The 23,607-nt window shown below is 36.4% G+C and overlaps 3 protein-coding genes across 7 annotated transcripts; 1 reads left to right on the top strand and 2 right to left on the bottom strand.

Moving 5' to 3' along the window:
* LOC106304308 (subtilisin-like protease SBT3.5) lies at positions 1-3,221 on the top strand. The gene is made up of 8 exons (XM_013740718.1): positions 1-138; positions 233-324; positions 432-529; positions 826-1,649; positions 1,736-2,007; positions 2,084-2,198; positions 2,277-2,463; positions 2,552-3,221. The coding sequence occupies exons 1-8, from the start codon at positions 37-39 to the stop codon at positions 3,100-3,102; spliced, it is 2,241 nt and encodes a 746-aa protein (XP_013596172.1). The 5' UTR covers positions 1-36; the 3' UTR covers positions 3,103-3,221.
* A 1,121-nt stretch (positions 3,222-4,342) lies between these two features.
* LOC106302190 (cysteine-rich receptor-like protein kinase 29) lies at positions 4,343-7,308 on the bottom strand. Its single transcript, XM_013738726.1, has 7 exons — positions 6,364-7,308; positions 6,148-6,276; positions 5,892-6,046; positions 5,599-5,809; positions 5,279-5,522; positions 4,820-4,976; positions 4,343-4,735 (listed from the first exon to the last, which is right to left on the bottom strand). The coding sequence occupies exons 1-7, from the start codon at positions 7,250-7,252 to the stop codon at positions 4,427-4,429; spliced, it is 2,094 nt and encodes a 697-aa protein (XP_013594180.1). The 5' UTR covers positions 7,253-7,308; the 3' UTR covers positions 4,343-4,426.
* Positions 7,309-10,106: 2,798 nt separating this feature from the next.
* Positions 10,107-14,327, bottom strand: LOC106307025 (lysine-specific demethylase JMJ25-like). Of its 5 annotated transcripts, none has more exons than XM_013743859.1 (11): positions 13,510-14,327; positions 13,289-13,422; positions 12,919-13,024; positions 12,640-12,809; positions 11,898-12,525; positions 11,467-11,796; positions 10,980-11,393; positions 10,838-10,910; positions 10,674-10,759; positions 10,462-10,581; positions 10,107-10,378 (listed from the first exon to the last, which is right to left on the bottom strand). In XM_013743859.1, the coding sequence occupies exons 1-11, from the start codon at positions 14,089-14,091 to the stop codon at positions 10,286-10,288; spliced, it is 2,736 nt and encodes a 911-aa protein (XP_013599313.1). In that variant the 5' UTR covers positions 14,092-14,327; the 3' UTR covers positions 10,107-10,285. The 5 variants fall into 5 exon arrangements, with proteins under 5 accessions (XP_013599313.1, XP_013599312.1, XP_013599310.1 ...); XM_013743858.1 differs by having other exon boundaries at positions 11,898-12,531; XM_013743856.1 differs by having other exon boundaries at positions 11,898-12,522; positions 12,924-13,065.
* Between the last annotated feature and the right edge of the window lie 9,280 nt (positions 14,328-23,607).

Below are 23,607 nucleotides of genomic sequence, written 5' to 3' on the forward strand. Positions count from 1 at the left end.
ATACGAGAAAAGCAGCTCTTCCCAAAACCCAAGAAGATGGGGTTTGTGAAGGGAAGTTCGAAAGCATTTCTCATCATTGGATTCTTGTTCCTTCTAGATTGCGTATTTGCTCAAGAATGCACCACTGAGGAGCCAAAGGTTTGTAAAATGGTTTCTGGGCTTGTTCTTGGTTATGTTATGTTTTTGTTAAATTCTGGCTGATGAAATGTTCCTTTTTTGGGGATTGTGGTAGGTTTATGTAGTGCATTTAGGCGCGAAGCAACACGATGATCCTGAGTTGATCTTAGCATCGCACCACAAGATGTTGGAATCAGTTTTTAATAGGTATATGATATAATTAAACCGGGTTCTTGATCATGATGATGATGACTAAAAATGTCTCGTGGTTTTTGGAGCTGATCGTTTTATTGTTTGGTTTTGCTTATATGAAGCTCGGAAGCTGCTAAAGAGTCCATCGTCTACAACTATCGCCATGGCTTTTCAGGGTTTGCTGCCAGACTTACATCGTCACAAGCTAAGAAACTTAAAGGTTTGTCGCTGTGATTTTTATGACACAAGACGACTTAGTTATGAATTCTAAGAGCCATGGTCGGATCTAAACAAAGCCTAGTAAAACATTGGTTTTGGTCCCTAAATTTTTTGAAGGTTATATAAATAGACATATGCCCCAAATTGTGTAAAAGATTTTCTATTAAACCTTTTAGTAAATGTTTATGGCTCCCAAAATCTCAATCTCCCCGCTAAGAGCTCTTGTGAAGAAAGACTTGCACTCACATTTTCTTGTTTTTTCTTTCTCGATGGGTTTGGTTTCATGTCATTATCCAGACCGTCCAGATGTTTTCAGTGTGGCATCAAACCGAAAGCTTACGTTGCAGACCACTAGGACTTTCGACTACTTGGGACTTTCGCCGAATCAGCCCAGTGGAATTCTCCATGACAGCAACATGGGAAGTGAACTTGTCATTGGCATTATCGACTCAGGAATATGGCCGGAGTCGGCGGGTTTTAGCGACGAAGGGCTTGGACCGATACCTAAACATTGGAAGGGGAAGTGTGTAGCCGGAAGGGAATTTGACCCAGCAAAGCATTGCAACAAGAAGATAGTAGGAGCAAGGTACTACACAAATCGCTTTACTGAGAAAACTGGGAAAAATATCAGCCCTGATGAGTATCTGTCCCCTAGAGGTTTGGTATCACACGGAACAGAATGCGCTTCAATTGCAGCCGGCGCATTCGTTCCTGACGTGTCATATAATGGTCTTGCACCTGGACTCATGAGAGGCGCTGCTCCAAAGGCACGTATAGCTGTCTACAAGGTTGTCTTCGATTCAGAGGAAGTGGGTTCTGGCGTTTCAGATTGTACCATGGCAATCGATGATGCCATCAATGATGGCGTTGATGTAATATCGATTTCACTCGGCCCAAATGGACCTCCTTACCATACATATACCACAGTTGGGGAAGATTCTGAGCTTGGTTCCTTCCACGCGGTGATGAAGGGAATACCTGTTGTTATGGCTGGTTCTAATTCCGGCCCAGGTGCTTACACTGTGAGTAATGGAGCTCCCTGGATGTTCACTGTTGGTGCAAGTACCATTGACCGTAGCTTTTATGTAGACGTGACTCTTGGCAATAACCTAACCATACCTGTATGTAAATTAATGGTCTATCTCTCTTTAATTATTATTTTTTTTTTTTTTTGTGCTCTTGGAAACTTACTACTTGTCTGCATCAGTGTCAAGCTTTGTATACGGGTGACGAAGTATCTGCTAAATTAATTTACGTAGAAGACTGGCAGACCGACACTTCTGATCGAAAGGGAAAAATTTCCCTAACGTTTTTGAAAGACGATTCGGATATTTTGTTTGCTGTGAACACCCTCGGTGGCGCTGGTGCGATCATTGCACGAGGTTCGGATTATTCCACTGAGATTTTTTTTGAGAAGCCAGGCATTGCCACAAACTATGAAGTCGGAAGTAAGATTCTACAATACATCCGCTCCACAAGGTTAGTTTTTCTTTTTGTAGTATGTTATAAAAGACGTACACTCATCATTTACTTACTTACTTCTCTTTCTCTCCAGTTCGCCAACGGTTAGAATAAGTAGAGGTAAAACGTTCGTGGGACGTCCAAAACAAACTACAGTAGCAGCATTCTCTGGTAGAGGGCCTAATCCAAGCGCTCCAGCTATTCTCAAGGTTCTTCTTTTTCTTTCCTAGTTTTTGATTGTGGGATTTGTGTGTTGATTAATGACGTACGGATTCTAAATGATGCAGCCTGATATCGTAGCCCCCGGTGCGTTGATTTTATCAGCTGACATTACAGACGGTTATTTCACAGGATTCGCCATAAGTCAAGGAACATCCTTTTCCGCTCCTGCTGTTGCCGGAATCGTCCTACTACTCAAATCTCTACACCCTGACTGGTCTCCTGCCGCTTTAAAATCCGCTATCATGACTACAGGTTCTTTAAATCAAACCCCTTTCTTTTTTTTTTTTTGAATGACTAGGAGATTCCCCGAGGACTAATTCTTTTGTTGTTGTTGTTGTAGCGTGGAAGACTGATCCATTTGGAGATCCAATCTATTCGGAATCAATGCCAAGGAAGCTGGCAGATCCTTTTGACTACGGTGGTGGACTAGTGAACCCCCAGAGAGCCAGAGATCCAGGACTAGTTTACGACCTGAACCTCGACGATTACATCCACTTTTTCTGCGCCTCTGGCTACAACGACACATCAATAGCTTTACTCACCGGGAAAGATGCTAAATGCCCGTCTCCCTTACCTTCTATTCTCGACTTTAACTATCCAGCCATCACGATTCCTGAGCTTAAAGATGAAGTGACCGTCTCCAGAACGGTGACTAACGTTGGACCTGTTGATTCGGTTTATAGAGCCGTGATCGAGCCTCCGAGAGGTGTCAAGATTGCTGTTGAACCGGAGACTCTGGTGTTCAACTCGAGCTCGAAGATACTTGGGTTCAAAGTTAGGGTCACGACGAGTCATAAGAGTAACATGCCGGTTTACTTATTTGGTAGCTTCACGTGGACTGATGGTACACGAAACGTTACCATTCCTTTGTCTGTAAGGACTCGGGTTTGAACCTCTGAAAATGAAGATCCCTCATATTTGTAATAAAATGTTGTTTTATTTTTGTTTGTTTTTTTCCCTTTTATGTATGAAAAACAAAAAAAAACAAATAATAGAAAATTGCAATATTATTCTGTGTGGACTCTAACCGAAATCACATCAATAATATGACAAAACTGATACCATCATTTCGAACATCCGCGCAATCGCAAACGACCTACAGTTACGATCGCTAAGACACCTCTCTTCACATTTCTTCACGTCAGTTCTCCGATCCAAAACAGCCATCTTAGTATCCGGCAACTTCATCTTCTCTAGCTTCAAAACCCCATCTCCGCTACACCTAAGCCGCGTCCTCCTAACACATCCAGATTACCCGTCTCCCAAGTCCCACTCTATCTCGTTCATAGGAACGTCTAACTGTAACTGTTAGAGGGTTCGTTCCTAAGACCGACACCGAGTGGGACTTGAGAGAATTTTCATCTGTTGCTGCCTGGAAAGAATCCTCATCTGTTGCAGGATTGGGGTGGACAATTACTGAGAGGAATGGTCTGTCGACCTTCTCATGCACTGAAGCTTCTGTCTTCTTGCCTTTAATGGCAACAAACCTCAGAAATGCGAGCAGCTCTTCTCGAATGTAAGGAACTTGGAAGGTCTTGTATATTTATAAGTATATCTCTATACTTTTTTCACGTACCAATTTTAAACGATATATTATCACGAACCTAGCAGACAAGCAAAATGTGTGTTCCGCACTCCATGACTTTTTCATCCCATATCGATTAAACATTTCCACAAACTTGTATCATTGGTCAACTACTATTTATATCTACATGTGATTAATTTCTCACGCTGCCAACATAACATATGGTGTTCCGCAAATGCACCCTTCGATGCATTTAAAGTCTGTTCGGAAATCGTTGTACTTTTTCGTTCAAATTAAGCTTAAAATCGTCGAAGTAGAGGAAATCTCAATACATTCAACAGATTTCTATAATTGAAAATTATTTTGAAAAAAATTATAAACATATATGGAGTTGTAATTTGTAAACGTCATGTTCTTTAGAGGGTGCGTAAACCAGTCCGTTTTCTCACTCATTTGAACTTTTAACCGCATGTTTCGACCATTCATTTAATCAGTCGTCCATTCTATCAACACATGCTACATGGTAATTCTAAGGAAGAGTTTGAACCTCCAACCGCCTCAAACCAAATAACTTGTGGTTTTCTTAATTTATCAATCAAACCTGAATGAAAACCTACGAATAAGCTAATTTTCCCCCATTAAAAGGTTTAAAGAGAATAATCAAAAACATTTACAGATTGCATCATCTCTCTAACGAGGACATAACTCAGAAATAGTGACATCATTCGACGACATTTGTAACTCTTCAGTCGAAGAAGAAGAAACATTCTGAGGCATCACACTCTCTAATACAAACGCAGGCCATGTAGGTGTCGGGAGAGTAAACGAATCGCTGTTGAGCATTAGAGCAACCGAAGCCATTGTTGGTCTAGTCGCTGCATTCTCTTGAACACATAGCAGACCAATGTGTATGCATCTCAAGATCTCGTTTGTTGATCCCGTGCTTAAACTCGGATCGATCACACTTTTGATAATGTCTTCTCTCCAACTTCTCCATACCTGAAAATAAATAAAAAGATTCATGTCATAAGACGAACAAAAGACTGAAAACTAGGTAATACAGGTTTGGTTTTGAATACTTACCCACGTAAGAAGATTTTCCGAATCTTCATCATCGTTAGATCCACCATTGTTGCTTCTCTTACCTGTAATGATCTCAATGACTAATACACCGAAGCTGAAAACGTCTGTTTTGACTGAGAACTGTCCATACAAGGCGTATTCCGGAGCCATATACCCGCTACAAAATGAAATGAAACAAACCATTTATACCTTGTTTGGTAGAGTTTTTACCAAATTACAATATAACTTCTTTAAATTAATACTCTATAAATTAATATACACTAAAAATCTCTATAAAATAATATAATTTTATAGTCCCAAATTGAGTTTTTGGTTCAATTAGTATATCGATAAATTAATATCGAAATTGTATTATGCTATTTATTATCCAACCAGCTATTGTTAGTCAAATATTTAAAAATCATTTAAAAGTGCAAATGCTTCGCTCAATTCTTTTTTAGTAAAGATGATTTTACTTACTAAGTTCCTGCAATTCTGTTTGTGAATCGATGTGTAGTGTTTTGGCCTGTGTCAAAGAGTTTAGCTAATCCAAAATCTGCGATTTTCGGAATCAGTTCTTGGTCCAAAAGAATGTTGCTAGCTTTAAGATCACGATGAATGATCCGGAAACGAGAGTCTTCATGAAGATAAAGAAGTCCTCTAGCAACTCCTCTGATCATTTTGTATCGCACTCCCCAATCCAAAAGTTGACGCTTCTCAAGATCTGCAACGGCGCAGAGATCAACACAGAGCAAAAAAAAAAATAATTGAGCAAAAAAAAAAGAGGAGAAAAAATTTACCAAAGATGAAATGGTCAAGACTAGCATTCTTGATGAACTCATAAACAAGGAGTCTTTCTTGTCCATGTATGCAGAAACCTAGAAGCCTGACCAAGTTCCTATGTTGAAGCTTTGCTAGTAGTAAGATTTCGTTCTTGAATTCGATGTCCCCTTGTCCAGAATTTCCTGATAGTCTTTTCACCGCGATTTCTTGCCCATGAGAGGACACACCCTGAGACATACGTAATCCCATAGTTCATAAACCTCTCAAATAACCAAAGTTACCGGTAAGAAGTTTGGTCAAAGAAACTTACCTTATAAACTGAACCAAACCCACCACGTCCAAGTTCGTTTTCAGAAGAAAAATTATTTGTTGCGGCCTTTAGATCTTCAAAGTCAATTACAAGAGAATCTGTATTCAAGAACTCATCCTCGACAACTGATCCCGACAAATGCGAATTCCCAAGAACTGAAATATTCAGACAGAAGTTCTCAGGAACACTTTTTTTTTTTTTTAAACTTTAAAAAAAAAAAAAATCAAAAAGAATAACATTGACATTGTGTTATTACCTATGACTCTATTTCCAGACTTGTTCTTCTTCCACTTCAAGACCAAGCATAGCAAAACCGCAAATAACGCAACAAGAACTATTGGAACAACTATGGCAATAACGACTTTAGATCCACCTTTGCCCTTTCCTGAAATAGAGAACAAAAACATTCGGAACTAGAGACAAAGATCTGAAGAAGAACACACAAGAGAAACATCCAAGCATTTCTAAACACCTGTTCTCTCAGTTTCTGCAGCTGATGTTGGTGTATCATCAGGAGGCTGAATAGCAGGCGGATCAGCCTCTAGGTCGATTTCAAGCTCATAGAATCGCGACGTCTCAAACCGGAAGTTACAGCTAGGACAAAACCACCTAAGCCCAGTCTGAGCATCGCAACAGCTTGGGATACGCTGAAACCCAAAAGTCAGACAGTCATCACAATCCTGTTCAGACAGATCCGGCGAACACTGCGCGCTTCCGTAGAATCTCCCGTACCCGGGCGAAGCCGTACCGTTCCCTTGAGCGTATTTCCTATTCGGCCCACCCGCCGCCGCCATTCCTTTGAGCCTATCCAACAGTACTCTCTGCAGACGCTCAAACTCATCTCTGTTGTTTGATATAGGTGTACCGGAAACAAAAGCCTGTGTCGGGCTCGTCTCTTTTCTTCCGTAGATTGTTCCGTTCGAGTAACGAAACATGCAGTGCGTGAAATAAATAACAGCTTGTTTTGACCGCTGGCACTGCTCGGTGAGGTTTGTGGCAGCTGTCTGAATACAGCTGAGACAAGCATCTCTTTTGACTTCTCTTCTACAGAGACCAATGGCGTAAGCACTTTCTCCAGATCCAGAGGTGAGGTTGTAGAAGCCGTAAGGTTGGGATGTTAGTGAGGAGAGAGAGGAGATGAGGCGGTTGAGGTTTCCGGCAAAAGTGCTGTTGACCGTGAAGTTGCCTCGATTTGAACAGATGTGTTTTGGACCAAACACATAGATGTCTACCTGAGCTAAGGCGTGAAATGGAACAAACGTTAGGACACAAGCAAAGAAGACGATGACTCTGACGCATTCCATGGAAGATTGAAGCTCTTTTTTTTTTTGGGTCAAAGCTTTTTTTTCTTCTATCCGCATAGATAAATACAATATTTCAACAGAAGGATATTAAACATATGAAACCCATTGCGGGTGTATGGGTGGTCTAATAAAGTTCTTTTAAAATCAGACAGCATAAAAGAACACAACTTGCTGATAAAATTAAGTAGCAGACACAAGTAGTCTGTATCGGTGAGGTTATTGGGTCCCCCTTGCATGATGGGATGATGATACAATAAAAAATTAACGACTTTACTGCAACGAAATCAGGTCAACGGTGTGGAAAAAAACATTTATTTAAATAAGAAGTGTTTGTTGCCTACTCTTTTCCTGGCATGCGCCAATAGTATCATCATCAACCCGAAAAAGAACTGAAACTTTGAATTGTTTTTATTTATTTTTTGGTAATAAAACTTTTCAACCAAAATCGATTGTAAGAGAACTTTCAGCTACTTTTTCACGAATAAACTCTCAAACTTAAAAGTTCGTTAATAAAAACTGTTAAATGTGAATAAAAACCGTTAAACAAAAGTACTGTATTTTGACTAAAAATTAAAGGGTTTATTTCTTAAAGAAATTATTGAGGACTTTTCTTGCATTTATTTTTAGTTCAGAGGTTCTATTACTAAAAATCAATTTTTGAGCTAAAAAATATTGAATAGTTTTCGAACAACCTAGGAAATTAAACTTCCAACTAACGGTAATTGGTAAACATACATAATGAGTTCTCGTTTCGAAATGTACTGTTCCGATCTAGTGAACATGACTACAAATTTGATGGATTGACCAATTTTCGTCACGGAGATCGAGATGCTCCAGAAGCTACAGGAAGATAATCTTCCAAGAATGTGAGTTTTATTCATATTCTTCGAAGTATGAATGGTCGGGAGGATGTGTTGGCAAAAAATGCTAGAACCAGATGCTATATTTTTTTCTATATAGATCAGATCCGGACAGCGGAGGTGCTCCCCGGAAAATTGAATCGTCTGAACACCACCACTTAATCAAGATAAAAATGTGCGGTTGACAAAAAGAAAAAATCGCCAGCAGTCTTTTCAAACCATTTTAGAATCCGGCCGTATAAAGAACGAAACTATTGCTGATTAGAAACTATTTATCCAGCGACTCAGTCCAACCGTGTGAAAGAAAACCCTTAAATTTTAAATAAGAAGTGTTTATTTATTCCTCACTATATTTTCCTCTCAAGTACCAATTTGAACTCAGGAAAAAATTGACGCTTCGAATGCTTTTCAAAACCAGCAAGGAATTCAAATAATCGTACGTTTATAGTAAAACAAAGGATTGCGTTGACCAAAAAAGTATTACGTTGACCATCATGAATGAGATTTACGTGGACCATCCGAGTCGCAGGATAACAAAGGCATGTACTTCAAATCAAGAAGAATGATGATGTAACTTGCTTTTTATTTGTCCCCGTTGTTCTAGAACAGCCGTGTCGGATTTTTAACCTCGAGGTAAGGCCCATAAAGGTCCATCAAATCATGGATTTTGCCAGGATAAACGGCTCGATTCGCTCAATATAATTGTACGGTTTTAGGATCCTTTTATACCATTCAGAAAGGTAAGGTAAGAAACCAAAGAGAAGCTTCAGGTTTTGTTGATAGAATTTAGCAGTTGTCTGATTGTGGGCCTGGGACACTAAAGACTAAATTTCAAAGTTTGTCTTCTGACATGGCTTGCATCTTTATATGAAGGGATAAAGAGCAGAATGGTTGTGGCTCTATTGGTAAGAAGAATGGAATCTGATTTCATCAACTGTAGCATACTGAATATCTTGCTTACTTGTTTGATCTACTATTGAGTGAGTCTCTTACTATATGTAAACATAACCAATATCTAAGAAAATTTAATGTTTCCAAAAAATGTTGGTAACTCTGTTCTAACTCTTTCTTCGCTTGCAAGTTTTCTAAACCAGAGAGCAAACACAGAAAGAAAAGTAGTCATTACTGTTTCAGGTTTCTCAAGGTTTTCTTCGTAAAAACATTTTCTCATTGAATCAGATTTATATTACTAAACCATTCTAATCAATTTCTGGCTTTATTGAATTATGCAACTTTTCCTTCCCTTTCCCTTCAACTCAATCCAGGGCTATTCTTTTGCTTTCCTTGCAAGAATCATTTCTCTATTCTCATTTCCAGACACCAATGATGATATCATCATGGCAATGTTCATCTTGTGAAGATTAGAGCAGAAAGAAAAACCTATGTACACAAAAAAATTGTTTTAATTTTTTTTTGTGGGAAAAGTTATCAACTTAAACACACAATGCTAGCTTCCTCAAAGATGGCTATACCGAAGGTTGACCGGAAATTGGATGGACAAAGCTAAACTTTGATGGGTCGAGAAGACAAGGACAGGCCAGCATCGGAGGAATATTCATGAACCACAAAGCCGAGTTCCTCCTCAGATACTCAGAATCCCTAGGGAAAGCCACAAGCATCGTTGCAGAATCCACAGCCCTCAAAAGAGGGCTAGAGCTGATTCCATAAAACGGGAGGACGGATCTATGGCTCGAAGGAGACGCCAAGATCATAGTCGATATCACCGCCAAGAGAGGGAGGTTGAGATGTGAAGAAGCAGAAAAAACATTTGAATTACATCAGAGTTGTTATGCCTCGTCTTAGCAACTGTGTTTTCAGCCATCTTTACAGATAAGGGAATCGAGCTGCTGATAAGTTGGTTATGTTAGAACATCAGTTTCAGGATCCTAAAGTCTGGGGGCTGACCTACCGATTATGCATGAAGATGCACAAGGAATGATTGTCCTTAGAGAAAGAAAAAAAGAATCCAAACGAGTAGACTTTCGTTACATACGTAAATTGCGAGTTTAATATCAATTGCTTCTTTATTATTCATCACCTAACAACAAATCTGAATGACAAATCAACTCCCCCATTGCTTCTCTTTTGTGCTTGTTTGTTTATTTCAATATAAATCTTTACATTCTGCTAGTCCTTGAAACTATAACTCAACAGCTAGAATCTTTCCTCCAAGAATGGTGTAGTAGTTCTCAATCGTCAAGAATCAAAGATTTGGTACCTCTAGTTCTAGTTACAATCTCGATGCAGCCGTAGAATCTGAAGACGTGAGCTCCCGGATCTCATTTATAGCTTCGCTGATTTTACAGATTGCCATTTTCTTCACCTGGATGAAGCAGCAATACATATACATAAAACAACACTCCTTTTCTATATTCAATCTTGTTTTAAAACCAATGGGGTACTTACCTCAATCTTGTTTGCTTTCTTTTTGACGCTCCGAGGAAGTTGATTAAGCTCGTCCACTAGTTTGATAGATTCAGCAACGTGCTCAGGTGAGAGAAAATTCAAGACCACGTTTACGCAAGACTAGCAAACATATGCAACAGTTATGTCAATAATAGTAATAACTTTGCTGTTATAAACAAGGCAAGAGCGTGTTGAGTGCAAAGAAAATATACCTTATTCTTTCTATTTTGGTATGGACATCCAGCAGGGACGATGACTGCTTCCCCAACACATTGATTAAAACTCCACGGTTCAACGTCTGAAGAAACAGAATAAGCGTTAAAATAATAACGAAATGGTAAGATTAATAAACAGAAGAATGAAGAATGATACTTACCAAACTCTTCCTTAAGCCTTGCTTTGTGATACTCATCAAGATAGTAACTCTGCTCAAGTAATGGATGACTCACCTGCAACAGTGAAAACATAATAAACATGAGAACACATCAATGATTGTTTTCTTGCAGATGAACACTTACTTGTTCTTTGCTGGAATCCATGGGTACTAGCTCAAGACAGTGGTTCTTAATATACTCAAGAAGTTTAGAAACATCTTGTATCCGGAATACATCCCATTGGGCACCGCAAGAGCTGCTTAGGCTTCCTTCTTCGCAGGAGTCATTGCAACTTTCTCTTTCCTCTACCTTAAACTCACTACTTCCTAGACGGTGTTGTGAAGATTCTGAATCAGAACTGGAAGAGTCATCCGACCAATCCCTCTGAGCATATGAAGTGTCAATCCTATCTTGTTTCTTTCCCCTACAAAATCTGCTCTCCTCCTTCCTTTCTGGGTTTTTAGATCTTACTTTCCCAATATTTTGCATTAGCTTTCTTATTCTGCAAATCTGTTTTGTTGACACTACTGTTTCAGTGACATGCAACAAGATATCAACCTGCAGAACAAATCAAAAGCTTGAGAAAAATACAAAAGTCAAAGAAAATGTAGCTGACTACAGTTTTACTTACCATGTCACAAGTTTCAAAACCCAACTTCTTCAAAGAATCAATCTTTGCATATTCATCACCACTCCTGTAAGAAATATTGAGGCATGGACCTAGGTTGGGTGCTTGGATAACATCAGGTAGGCCAGCAGCAATATTTAATAAACCACTCTTCGGATCCATGTAATAAGGAATTGGTAAACTGCTCAGTATTTCAGCGTAATGATTTGGGAACTCTTCTTTAAACAAAGAAGACGAAAGCCATCCCTCCAGCTTCAGCCTCTCTTGACAAGTATTAGTCTCAGCTTCTCCTCTCAAAGACCCCAAAAAAACTTGTTTTACCCCAATGTGCACCTGTCATTGAATAAGAAACATACCAGTTATAGACCAAAAGGGTATTAAAACCCATAAAGATAAAGAGCAGCGTTAACATCTACAGAACACAAGTCACTAACCTCAAACCAATCCATGCCATCGGTTGTATTACTTGTTTTGCTATTGCTCTTCTTAAGATAGCTACAAAACAAGGCTATTGGATCCCAGTTCAGGCTTGAACTTCTCTTTAACAATCTACGAACTATAACAGGATGCCCTTTGCTCCAGTGCGTCTGAAAGTGTTCGAGATTATTTTGTTGAAGATCCATCACTGTGGGGTAGTATAAGAAGTTATTAGTTGTGTCTTCTCTTCTCCTGGATGCTTCTTTCAAACGGCTGTCACAACTAGTAGATGGCTTTTCCTTTCCAAGACAAAACGGACATGCCAAGTGTTTATCTAAAGTTTCAGGCAACTCATAGCAACTGACTATTTCTTCGGCACTGATCTCTAACTTGCTTGTCAACTCCAGAGAGAATAGAGTTCTCAAAGAAAGGTTATTGCTGCACCTTTTCACCTCTCCACGCTTCCAATCTACCAGAGCTTTCTTTAGAGATTGCTTGCAAGATTCTACACCGTTAGAGCACTTGACTAATCCAACCTTTTTAGATAAGCTCCTTTGATTACAGTCTTGATCAGAACTCAGCCTGAGAACAGAGGAGCTGCGTGTGCACATCTTTTGCGAATTCACAACGGCACAGTCATGACTACTGCAACTAGGACATATACAGTATTAGAGGAATATGTCAGAAAAAAAACTCAAAACAGATTACATAATATGACAAAGTTAACAGTTGAAGAGAACAAGGGAAAAGAGTGAGTACTAGAGCTGTTGATCATCAGAGGTTAAGTCAGAGCTATGGATCTGCGGTTCAGTTAGATTCACCTCTACTTTGTCTTCAGCGTTGATTTGTTTTAATACAGGAAGAAGCATGCAGACAGCATAATGAAGATGCAAAACCCTGTCAATATCACTCCTTACTTTCCGAGAATCCTGCAACATGTAGTATACAAGTAATCAACTTTGTGTTACAAAGTATCTAAAGAAAGAAAAAGAAAAACATGTAAAGTCTTTAGGCTGAAGAACTATCAGATAGTCAGACCTTACATTCAGTGACTCCAGAGATAGTGGCAGAGCAAGCCTTGCACCTACATGTTCCACAGCATACAGGGCATTTTTTCCCAACTTCTTCTTTTGATCCCTTGTTCCTAGTTCATTCCAAAGCCCAAACTCAATAAGATGACTGCTTCTAGCAAATTAGAAAGAGTATCTAACATTAGATCCTAACATTTTACCATAGGTGAATGTTCCTAGGTCCACAAAACTTATTGAATCTAGTGGGATTACTTCTTATTATAACTATTCTCTGATGGAACAACTAATCCAGATGCTGATTATATACTCTAATGAGAGAGACCAGTGCTTTCTGTAAACAAGATAAGCAAGAGAGCAAACATAAAAACTCAAGATACCTTTTCTCGATACAATCAACGCAAAAGAACTCTCTTTCACAACTCAGACAGCTAACCAAATCCTCAAATCCTCTGGTTCCACACCAATGGCACCTCTTCTTGGCCTTAACCAAATTTCCCTTCAAAGGAACCACCTTTACATAAACCACACAAAACCCAAATGATAAACACAAAATATATAGAAACTAAAAAGTATAAACCTTTAAACTTTTTTCCATTACCTGCATCTTCCCAAAAGGCAAAGGCTCAATATTCTTAGACCTGAACCTTCTCTTAGTCAAGGAAACAGGTTCTTCACCTACTCTAACATCACAAGGAGAAGGAGAAGACACATTGCTTGTAGTCGGAGAAGGTGGAGAGATAGCCATAGTGCCATAAGGAAGAACCTTCGTTAACTCTTCCCCAACGAAATCACCAAACCTTTTATTAACACTAATCTCCTTCCTCTTCTTCTTCTTCTTCTTCTTCTTCTCAGATTCTCTCTTCAACGCCATCCTTATCAAATCCAACTGCAAATCCCCTCTCTTCAACTTCATCTTCCTCACCGCTTCATCAACAGCCTCCGCTCTCTCCCTCTTCTTCTTCGATCTCCCCAGCCCCTCTCGCTCGATCTCCGACGCTTCGTCTCCTCTTCTTGATCTCGTCGGCTCGGCAGCCTTCTGCTTGCTCCGCTTCAGAGTAAGCTGCGAGGTGTGAGTCTCGCACATCTTCTTCCCTTCCAAAGCCCTTCTCTTGCACCGCCATTGCTTCCCGTCGGACCGGCTGCAGCGAAACTCGTCGGGGACAGCCTCGTTCTCCGACATTCTCCCGATTAACCCACCAGAAATTGTCTGAATTCAGACAGTGATCTGGAACCAGAGAAGAAGAACGAGCTTTGTAGTGAAAGAGAGAGACAAAAAGGAAGAGGCTTTATGGAGAAGAAGAAGAAGTGGCAGAATTGTAATTAAGAGAAGAAGCGAGAGTCTTGCTTTGGTAACGTAAGATCGCAAAGCTCGAGAGGATCTTTAGTTGTTCAGTTACCTCTCTCCCCTCTAGTCTTTTTTTTTTTCCTAATTTTTTCTTTCTATTTTTTTTTTCTTTGCAACCCTAATTTATTATCTTTATTATCTATTGGTTTAATTAGGCCTGGGCATTTCGGATATCGGTTCGGTTCGGTTCGAGTATTTCGGGTTTTGGATAGTTCGGATAGGGGCTAGAAGATCCATTTAGTACCTGACCTATTTTCGGTTCGGTTCGGTTCGGTTCGGTTCGGATAGTTTCGGGTTCGGTTCGGTTCGGATAGTAAATGTAGGAACCGGAAAATATCCGGAAAAAGTTCGGTTCTCATTTGGATCCGGTTCGGGTTTGGATAGTTTTGGGTAGTTCGGATAATTTGGATAAAATATAGGTTATTTAAGGTAAAATATCAAAAAATTAGGATGATTTACATAAAAAAAATTGGATATTTCGGATTACTTTGGATATTTCGGATAAAACTATCCGGATAGTTTTGGATACTTTTTGGTAGTTTGGATACTTTATACTAATTTAGTTATCCTCAACTATTTTCAGATACTTTTAATAAAATTTTAAATTAAAAATATATATTTAGTGATGTTATATATATATATATATAATTAATATTTTTATATATACGGGTATATACGGGTACCCGTTCGGTTCTCGGTTCGGTTCCGGTTCGGTTCGGTTATTTCGGATATAAAATATAGGAACCGTTCGGGTATTGGTCCGGTTCCGGTTTCGGGTATTTCGGTTCGGTTCCGGTTCGGTTCTTCGGTTTCGGTTATTTTGCCCAGGCCTAGGTTTAATAAACAATCAAAAATCTTTTGTCCAAAAAAAAAACCCAAACAATCAAAAATCTTTGATAATGGGAGTGATTGGTTGAGAATGTAGATACTCTAGACATCCAAATTTTAGTTTAGAATCATATATGTTAATCAATCGAACTTTCATTTTCTTAAAAAAATCACTGCAAAAAAAATTATAAGAAATTAAAATACATTGTAGAGAGCTTTATTTCTAAAGCAAAAAATAATACTTTACAAAGCAACATCAAAATAATTTACATCAAATAAATTTACATCTTAAATTCTACAGCCAAAAACATAAAGTTACATCTCATTCCAATCACCCTCAATGATTTTTAGTTTTCTACTGCATATAATTTCAATAGTTTAGTTTTCTACTTCATATAATTTCAATAGTTTAGTTTTTATTCATACATTAACTTTCAGTTGGGCCTGTTCGTTTACGTGTCGCGCGACCTGCGACTAAAATTACATTCGTTTTATGTATCGCGCAACCTGCGAAAACCTGCGACATGCAACTAAAATTATGTTCGCGCAACCTGCGATCTGGACCAGTCGCGTAGTCAAAATTTTCTTAATTTTTAGTCGCTGTTTTGTTGGACGACTTGAATGGGAACATTCGACTGCTCGCGATCAGTCGCGCGACATCAGAACGAACAACGACCTGCGACAAGACATGCGATTCACAGGTTGCGTGATAGTTAAACGAACAGGACCTTGATTGCACATACGTTTATAATGTATTAAAGAGTTATTTCATTTTATATTAAAGATCTTTTCGGTATAGTAGTAATCATGAATCGTAATGGCTCAACTTAACTTTTATCAAAATAAAATTTTTTTTAATAAGTTATTTTCTATGATAAAGGTAAATTTTGAGGTGACCTTGTGTTTTCTATGTAACGTTGTAAATTGTCTTACCAAGCTAAACGTGACTTTTTTTACTCATACATATGCAATCGGTGAGGGAGCACGGAGCCGCCATACGACCTTTATTCTGGCAACCAGCCTGTCCTGCGGTGGTTATTCCACGACGCTAATCTATTCTCAACAGCTTCATAAGTCTAAACGGACTTGAGAGTTTAAGACTAACAGTGCTGTTTTGAAGGTCCCATGCCTCCCAACCTAGGTCCATGCCTAAGTAAATTTGATTTAATTTACTAGGCTTGTACTTTTGTTTGTGATGGCTTTTGTTGGGCCTTAAGTGCGATTTTATAAGTCGTAGTATTTTTGGGCCAGTTTGTTTGGCATTTTCAAATTATAATGCTAGATTCTTCTGCACGGCCTACTTTGATGGCATGTCAGCTTTTTTAAATAATGGAAAAAGTCGACGATCTTGCTGGATTCTTGAGCTTTTTGGTACTTGGATTCTTGTCCGTGTATTGATTGCATCAAACACCAACTTTGTGAGTTTCCATCATTTCCAAACACAACAACAAGATGAACTTAGACAATGGATATCATGGATTGGAAGAAATATTCCTTCTTATAACCAAAAATAATGCTAAGGCTCGTTTGTTTATGTATATGGATGCTATATCCAGACTTCATCCAAATGCTTTGCCCACATTCAATATTTAGATATTCATTTTTTCCAATAAATTAATTGTTGAGAACAATAATTTTTATTGTCAAACATCTATCTATCTATCTATATATCTATCTATTATTATAAAGTAGAGTTTCCTCTCTCCAGGACCATCCACATCACTAATTCCTTTCTTCCTAGCATGACACGTGTCCGCCTAACTAAACACGGCGTATCATTACCGAAATTGGTTGGACTTCACGTGTTTAGAATTCTTTTTTTTTTAACCTTTGTCTTTGGTTCGGGGTTAACTTGGGTTTACACGTTTGTTTCAAGTCTGTTCTTTTTTTTAGGCAAACACAAAGGTCACGACGTTATCATGGATGATGTTAACTGTAGATTTTAGGGTTTTTCATATTCTCAGAATAGGTCCAACTACAATGGAGGTTCTGGAATCTTCTGTTCATGTCGTTTCGTCTTCGATACATCTCCTCTAATTCGTTTCGGGTAAAGTGCTATGTCGCCATTAAGAGCCTTCTCAACTCTTTAGACCCACATAAACCACAATTCCTTATTCAGTGCTCCTAATCTCTTTTCAGGGTGAAACTCCACCTATAAAAAGGTCAGTCTCGATCCCATGAACATCACACCACCATCTTACTAATCTTACAAGAGAAACTTTTTTACAGTATTTTGGCTAACTCATCAATTATACTCGCCTATTTGAGAGCCGTTCGTTGTTCTTCCACCGTGGAGGTGCGACTTTCTGGTTTTGGAAAGCTATAAACATGAAACGCCGTGGGGAGCTAATGGGTGTAGATATGCTCCTCCTCCACGCTAAGGTGATTCGGTTAATCAAACTCATGTTAATAATAGTTTATTAAATACACTGCGGCGTTCAATATTAGAGTACCAAATTATATTTTCAATTTATTTTATTCATTTAGAGATGGTTTTGAATCTGTTTGTTGATTATAATTTCGTTTTTTTTTTTGTTTTCAGGCAATACTCATGGAAGCCACCGTCAACGTCTAACCACCTACATGCATCTTTTGAAAGCGAGTTAAATATACTCCTTGAGCGGATTTGATGTGACTCGGTGCGATCAGAATTTCAGACATGTTCATCATGTAAGCATAATCATTCTCAATGTATGATTTTAGATCTCTTTGCATTGATCAATAACAACATTTAGTAACCCACAAATCTAAAGTTATCCCCTTTCTGTAACACATGAGAGTTGTGTAGCTTTGGTAAACTCTCTTTGTGTCACTTGAATTGATCTTTGGGTTGATTTTTGTATGGCAGCAGAGTTGTAGAGTCATTAAGTATCACTTTCCAGGACCGTTCATTCTCGCCACTTCTGATATGGCAGAAGAAGTATATGTGGCAGCTGAGGGTAGTGAATGATAGTTGTCCCTGAGAGAGAAATTATCGAACCCCCAAAAGCTGGAGCCGAAGCTTCTAATCGAAATGTGGACAGAAGTTGCTCTAGGTAAATATTGTTTAACTATTTCTCTATGATTGAAATTTGGTTTCAGTTGATATATATCTGCACTTATATGGTCTGATTTGCAGTTTAACTATGGCTGCAAAAGACCAAGACCCATAGAATTTAGTTATATTATTGCTATGAACTATTTCCATCATTTCCAAACACAACAACAAGATGAACTTAGACAATGGATATTATGGATTGGAAGAAATATTCCTTCTTATAACCAAAAATAATGCTAAGGCTCGTTTGTTTATGTATATGGATGCTATATCCAGACTTCATCCAAATGCTTTGCCCACATTCAATATTTAGATATTCATTTTTTTCCAATAAATTCATTGTTGAGAACAATAACTTTTTTTAAGAACAATAAATTCACTAGCCGACTATTGTCAAACATCTATCTATCTATTATTATAAAGTAGAGTTCCTTCTCTCTAGGGCCCTCCACGTCACTAATTCCTTTCCTCCTAGCATGACACGCGTCCGCCTAACTAAACGCGGCGTATCATTACCGAAATTGGCCGGACTTCATGTGTCTAGAATTCTTTTTTTTTAACCTTTGTCTTTGGTTCGGGCTTAACTTGGGCTTACACGTTTGTTTCAAGTCTGTTCTTAACTTGGGCTTACATATTTTATAAATTAAAGGTTAGATCGGTTAAAGATACATGGACAGTTATACTATTTCCCGTGATCCAAAAAGCTTATAGCAGTTTTAGAGTGCTAAAGGAAAAATATAGTTCGTGTTAACAGCTATGTTGCAGCTGGCTAGTCGAAAGTGAAAATAAACATCGACGAGAGATCTAATAAGCATTGAGAAAGTCTATATTATGGAGTGAGGCCGACGTAGTTTATTGGCGATTTAGCATTTGATTGATGGTATGATATATATATCAAACCTTCACAATCCAGTAAGGAGTAGGACAAAATACCGGCATAAACTTCTAAGTGAAATAGAATTAGGAAAGACCACTTTTAAACCTGTTCTAGTCCAGTTATAACTAGAGTTTTAACAATAACCTATAAATAAGTGACAAGTCATGAAATAAGGACACACAAAGTCACATTACTTAGTTTCGATCATACTTCTAAGTTCTAATGTAGTAGTTCAATAGGTACTTTTAACAAACTCAAAGTCACATTGCTTAAACCAAGTACGAAAAATATAACGCTATGCGCAAAAGACACATTTCTACTTTAGAGGTGCTTATCTTAACGTTTGAAATTGACTATCCGGACAGTTTTTCCCTTTGGACGGCTGGGACTTTCTATCCATGTGTGACAAAATTGGTCTTACTGATTTTTTACATAAAGGTTTTGAAATTGAGCTTCTGTTGTTTTGCTTTTCTAGAAGAAAATCATTTTTCAAAAGAACTTATTAAGGATATGGGGCAGCCATGATTGTATAATGCTTTTATTTGACTTTAAAAATCCAGTTCACAAAAAGTATGTGTTAGCATTTTTACACATATTAATATGTTTTCAAGTATATTTATATATATCCTTCTATCAAACTACTAATTAAGTATACTAAATTCCAATTTTGTTTACTTTGGACAGGATAAAATTAGGTTTTTTTTTTTAATCTGAATGATTAATTTAAAATAGTATGATGTCACTGTTCGTATAAATAAAAAGAAATGCAAAAATTGTATTGGAAAAGGGTATCCGAAAAAACACCTTTGGCGAGTAAGACAGCCTAGACCAGAGAACGTGTCACAAATTTTGTTTCTTTGTACCAATTTCATTATATAAAAGCACATAGCTGCTTGTGTAATAATTTACTTTATATAGTTTTGTATGATTTTAACATTGTAGGTTGGATTTAATCTAGGGGTGTTCAATCCGGATATCGGTTCGGTTTAGGTTCGGTTTTTCTCGGTTTTCGGTATTTCGGTTAGTAAAGTATAACTACCATTCTAAATCCATATTTACTTCGGTTCGGTTCGGTTTATATACCGTCGGTTTTCGGTTTATTCGGTTTTATACCAAAAAACATAATTATTTAGTTTGAGATCATATAAAATGAATTTTAGAGTCATATTGTCAACACAGTCATTTATTAAAAATATATTACATGTTTAAATAAATGACCAAAAATATATTACATGTTCAAATAAATGACCAAAAATGTAAAAATGCTTCTACCATCAAATAAAATAATCAAATCTATAATTAAAATCAGAGCCTGAAATTTTGAAAATAAAAATATGAAACAAAACAGAAACATGAAAGAAAAGTTTTTCCACTCTTTCATAGTTAGTGTTCATTAAAGTCATGCTTTTTCGATTGAACACGAAAATCTGTTTGTTTATAGATAAGAAAAAAGTTATGAAAATTTTCCAATAATTATTTTCTATCAAATTTATAATCTTCGCATTAGTTTAGTGAATACTAAAATAAAGCAAAAAGATAAAAAAAACTTAAAATAAGATGTCTGAATTGCGATGTATTGTTATTTAATTATACTTCAATTGTTTTACAAATTGTTCTTTATTACTATAACATTATGGTAATAGTTATTAACACAAATTTAACTTATATAATAAATAGATATTCATGTATTGTTATAAAATAGATACATATTTACATGTTTCTACTTTTAGTCAGTATTGTTCGGTTTATTCGGTTTAATCGGTTATATACCAAACCATATCCAAATCCTACGGTTTTTATAAAATTATATCCATTCGGTTTATATGGTATATACCAAAATCAAATCATATTGTCTATTTCTGTTCGGTTCGGTACGGTTCGGTTTTACCATATTGAACAGCCCTAAATAAGGCGTTCCAAATTTATTTAGTATTATGTATCAACCCTTGTACTCTTTCGTAATGTATGTAATATTTCATTGTTTTACTATAATGTTCTATAATGTCCTTTATCTTTGTATAATTAGAGTGGGGGGAAGTGGATAACCCATTCTGACGTATATATGACGTACGGCTTAGGTGGTGATCGACCATTTATAACTACAGTATAAGCTTTTGGCCGTACGGACGACAAAAGTTTACTATCAAAGTCCAAAGTCCAATAGTCAATTTTTTGACGACAATATTTCAAATCTTACGTATTAAAACAAAAATCACAACCTTAATTTGTATGATTTAATTTTTAATGGACTTATTCCTAAAAAATTATGTTACATTTAATTTCTAATCTTATCATTTAAATTTTGGGTCTACCAAAAAATTTTATTGGACTATCAATAATTGGATTTAAACAATAGTTGATTCATTGTATTTATATATAGTATAAATTAAATAGATATAATTTAATGTTGTAATACTATACTTCTATATGTTAAATATTTGTCGATGTTAACTTTTAAAATTATAAAGATTTTTTTTAAATAGAAAAAATTATATTATCTAACAATGATTAATCTTTACTACCTTAAACCAATGAAAATAAATTTTAAACTATATAGTTTATTTTAAAAATTAAAAAAATACTAAATGTTTAATTATTTACTCGATAATATAAATCTATGAATCGAAAAGTTTAATTTTTTAAAAACTTTCCAAATTTGTTAAATGTTACAATATCTTTGAATATGACAATAAAATAATATTTTACTAATCTTTATATATATAGTTTCGATTTTAACAATGAAATAATAATCCGAATATATATATATATAGAAGAATATACAAATACATGTGAAAGTTTGAAACAATCTATTCAATGAAAATATATACCGTAAACTTATTATGTTTTAAAATTTGATAGACACATATATTTTATAATATATACCATTTTAGAATTGAAAACAAAATATTTATATAAAAATAAATGAAAACAAAAATCTGCGTGGTTGCGCGGATCGAAATCTAGTGTTCTCTTTAAAAGACAATACTTCAAATGTTCGCGCTTAATTCATAAGCTTTGGGGAAGTTTTAAATAGGACCATATGGATGGATGATGCAGATGACAAAGTCAATTATATCTTGAAATGATTAAATTTGGCGACACTATTTTCTTGAATTTTTTTAATCATCTACGGAATATAATTCTCCTTCAAAAACTAACATCAACATCACAAATTCAAATTTGACTTATATCTTGATACGAGTAAATTAGGCGATACTATTTGCTTGAAGTATTTTCATCTTCTGTGGAATATATCTCCTTTAAAAACGAACAACAACATCACAAATTCAAATCCGACTTATATAATATGAAACACTATCTAATAGTTACCTATAAAACTTGGTAGAAAAACTAGATATTGAATTTTGGAGGGAGTTAGATTAGGTTAGCTCTATGAACCTCCAAACTTGACCACAATCTTTTGTATGTTTATGATCAAATGGTACATATAAACACAACGCGAATTGTATGTTCAAAAAAAAAACACACAACACAACACGAATTGTATGCGAGAAAAAACACGTTTTGTTGTTTGTCATGAACATAGAGACGCGCGCGCACACACACGAAAACAAATGGAAGCATGTTGGTAGACTTTTTGCTATGGGTCTGAAATTCATATACGCAACCGCCCAAATTAATTTATTTTACAATTATTGGTAGACTTTATCTGATTCTTTGTTTTGAAGTCAATAGATTAATATTGCAGTTTTTTCTCCCAACTTATAATTTCAACCTTTTACGAAAAATGATGTTTTTGGGTTTTATAATACCCCGCAACCTTGTTTTAGGGTCTGACTGGTTCAAACGCAGCGGTTGCGGTTGCGGTTGCGGGAGTTTGTGGATGCGGACGGTTGCGGTTTCTAGCAGTTTTAAGAGATTTGTACGACTGGTACTGCGGTTAAAAATTGGTGCGTTTGCGGGTGACTTATGACTGGTTAACTATCAAATGCGGTAACAGTCGAATAATAAATTAACAATATTTACATTTTAATATAATTATAAAAATATCAAAAATCATAAAATTATAATAAATATAAAATTTATATTTAAAAAGTTATAATTTTAATTTTTGATTTTTTTTTGAAATTGTTTTTATTATAAAATTTTATAATATTAATTAAAATATAATAGATATATTTTAATATTTTCATAATTTCAATTTTAAATTTTTTATTAAATATTTTTACTTTTGTATATATATTGTTTTCAAAAAAAGAAAAAAATTTTACCTCCCCGCAACCGTCCGCAACCGCAAACGCTAGCTGGAGCCAGCTTTAGAATTTATGAGATTCGGAACGGTTTGAAGCGGTTTAGAGCGATTTGAGTGATTGTTGCAAACCGCTACCAACCGCTACCGACCGCAAAAGCTGCGTTTGCGGGTGGTAGCGGGAAAACCAGTCGCCCCCTTAGTGAAATCTTAAACGATGCAAAAAAAAAAGGTTAGCATAGAACCTAAGAATTAGAGCAATTCTCTCAAATAAATTATTTTCAGGCTTTGTCACAAAAAAACTTTCAAAAAAAGAAAATGACAAAAATAGATTTTAGTAAAGAGGTAAAAGACTCTTATACCTTAAATATATAAATATAAATTAAAAATAAAATAAAA

This window comes from Brassica oleracea, chromosome C7 (assembly GCF_000695525.1).
Source record: "Brassica oleracea var. oleracea cultivar TO1000 chromosome C7, BOL, whole genome shotgun sequence".
Taxonomy (NCBI): Eukaryota; Viridiplantae; Streptophyta; class Magnoliopsida; order Brassicales; family Brassicaceae; genus Brassica; species Brassica oleracea.